The following is a 2718-nucleotide window of genomic DNA, read 5'->3' on the forward strand; positions in this document are numbered from 1 at the left end:
CCTCAGTGCACTCTGTCTCACGTCTCACCTCGCCAACTAAAGCTTATAACCTCTTACTAGACAGAAAGCCAACTCCTTTGTAACTGAAACTATATGTGTAATATTTTGAATAAATGTTTTAATCAAATGCCGCTACTCAAAGCTTAATAAAAAGGATATAAATGAATAAAAAGGATATGAATGAATAAACATGATATTAAAATGATATAATCCCCACACATTCTTTAATCACACTGAGCCAAAAGCTGGATAAAGTCTATGTAAAAAGTATTAGGAAATCAGACCTTTAAAAAAGTACTTCATGAAATTTTACTGGCAATTTCCTTCTCGGAAGTGGCATATAATATAAATAATCAAATAAAAACAAGAAAGAATAAAATACATTGCCGCAACACTATCATACTTTAATGACATTTTCTATATTTCCTCATTTGTGACAAGGTCAAAATTTTCATTTTCAGATTTCTGAATTTATCGATTTATTGATTTCAATTGTTAGTAGAGTGGATTTCCTTATCTTTTTAAAACATGTTTGCTTCACTAGTGTCATGCTTAAAAATCTGCAGAGTGATAATAAGTTTAACAGCATTTCTAAACCAAGAGTAAAAAAGGGCATACATCAGTGGGTTTAGACACGAGTTAAAGTAAAACACAATGATCAGAAAAAATGTAGATGAGTCATTGATCACATTTACTTCAATAAGAGAGTAACAGTAAAACGGAAGGTAACATGCGAGAAACACAACTACAAGAACTCCAAGGTTCCTGGCTGCTTTCAGCTCAGATTTGTTTGCTTGATTGCTTGAACGCTGAAGTGCGACAGCTGTAACATGAGAGCGCATGGAACGAGCTTGAGACACAGCCACCACAAACACTCTCATATAAAGAACTATGATAACAGATACTGGAAAAATAAAAGATAACACAAGATCAATAAACCCTGCAATATCATTAATGACAAACACACACTCTCCATAACAGGAATTATACCTGGCCGGCTTAATTAGAACATCCTTTGTTAAAAGACTGCCGTAGAAGGTTGAACAAAACCAACACAAACAAACACAGAGTTTGACTCTTGCCACGGTAATTCTGGTGGGGTAATGAAGAGGGTGACAAATAGCTACATAGCGGTCGACTGAAATGAGAACTATGTTCCAAGTTGAAGCACAGAAAAGACCGGCTGTCAGATAAGTATAAACAGAACACATAAGATCACCAAGTACCCAGCAGGCCGTGTTTCTAATTATTTCTAGTGGCAGCATAAGGAGACCAGTGAGAAAGTCTGAGACAGCCAGAGAAAGGAGGAGGATGTTAGTGGGTGTGTGAAGCTGCCTAAGGAGAGAAAAAAAAAGAATATATTACACATTAATAATGTAAAAATGTCTTCACTAATTCCATTGGTTTTTAAGACTTAAACTACAATTTCAGCTGAGAAGTTAATTTCTGCCTGAAGTAAGAGACTGAGATGATGACGAGAAGGTTTAGAGCAGCAGTGAGCAGAGAGATGCAGCACAGCACAATGTTCAGCAGCACAGCTTTGGACCAGTGAAATGTTGGCTTCCTGCAGGAGCTGTTGAGGAGTTGTGGAAAACAAAGCTCGGCTTCTTTCTGCATCTCCAAAATCATACAGCTGCAGCTCTCTGATCAGAGCTTCTTGTCACATAGGGGATTTATCTCGCCACACCCCCTTCACCTCTCCTTCTTCTCTTCCCTACCAACAGAACCTCATACACAATCAAAAGATGGTGGTTCTGTTTTATCATGTCCTCCAGCAACGCACTGATCACTTTCAGTCGTCAAGAACTGAATGACAGTGGCCTCAGCCTGAACGCACACTTTACAGCATCCCACCCGAGACTGCAAGATGATCAAGCACTCTGTGGGTTATTTTTGGGCACAGGAAGCAATGCAGATGATAAAAGAAACACTGCAAAATCTCCAGTGTTAAATTGACACTAGAAAGCGTCTATATGTGTCCACTCTTTTGAGTGTTAAATTAACACTTTTGACAGTATTTCTAATAGTAACCTAGTCAGTATTAAAGATTAACAATGACTAACATTAGCAGTGTGTTTTTTCTAACACTGAAATGTTACCAGCATTTTTAGTTATTTTCCAGTGATAGAAAATCAGCACTACTCAGTGTTAGTCATTGTTAATCTTTAACACTGACTAGGTTACTGTTAGAAATCTAACACTGTCAAAAGCATTAATTTAACACTCAGGAGAGTGGACACATAGACACTTTCTAGTGTCAATTTAACACTGGAGATTTTGCAGTGTGGGCTGCAACCAACTCTCTCTTATCCATGTGCATATGCTGACCATCAACATAAACCTGACCAGCAACGGGCTTTAAAGAAGCTTTACTGAAGCCTTTGACAAAGCAAGGGCAGCTGTCGAGCAGGACCACTATGACAGTGTGATTGAGGTTCAGGGCTTTAGCAGCAAGAACCTGTTTAGTGAGGAGTTGTAATACTGTAGTAGCAAAGATGAACAGCTGGAGGCAAGAGACAAGGCAGGATGCTATGGTGTGTAGTCCAGAGCAGTTGTTTGGAGAGGATGAAGTGTGAAATCAGGTTCATTCGCCTGGGATTCTTGAAGGCTACTGATCTAATCCACCCATTCACAGCCTCACTGTGGTCCAGATACATGTCAGTAAGAATCTCATGGAAATAAAGAATTATTTCTCAAAGAGCTTAAACTCCTCTTCCA

The 2718-nt window shown here is 38.6% G+C and overlaps 1 protein-coding gene across 1 annotated transcript; it reads right to left on the reverse strand.

The window, feature by feature from the left end:
* Nucleotides 1–521: 521 nt before the first annotated feature.
* Nucleotides 522–1617, reverse strand: LOC102198028 (trace amine-associated receptor 13c-like). The gene is made up of 2 exons (XM_005751014.1): nucleotides 1451–1617; nucleotides 522–1335 (listed from the first exon to the last, which is right to left on the reverse strand). Exons 1-2 carry the CDS (start codon nucleotides 1615–1617, stop codon nucleotides 522–524), a joined length of 981 nt encoding a protein of 326 aa, XP_005751071.1.
* Between the last annotated feature and the right edge of the window lie 1101 nt (nucleotides 1618–2718).

Source organism: Pundamilia nyererei, unplaced genomic scaffold, assembly GCF_000239375.1.
Source record: "Pundamilia nyererei isolate P.nyererei 1_Seehausen unplaced genomic scaffold, PunNye1.0 scaffold00296, whole genome shotgun sequence".
Lineage (NCBI taxonomy): Eukaryota > Metazoa > Chordata > Actinopteri > Cichliformes > Cichlidae > Pundamilia > Pundamilia nyererei.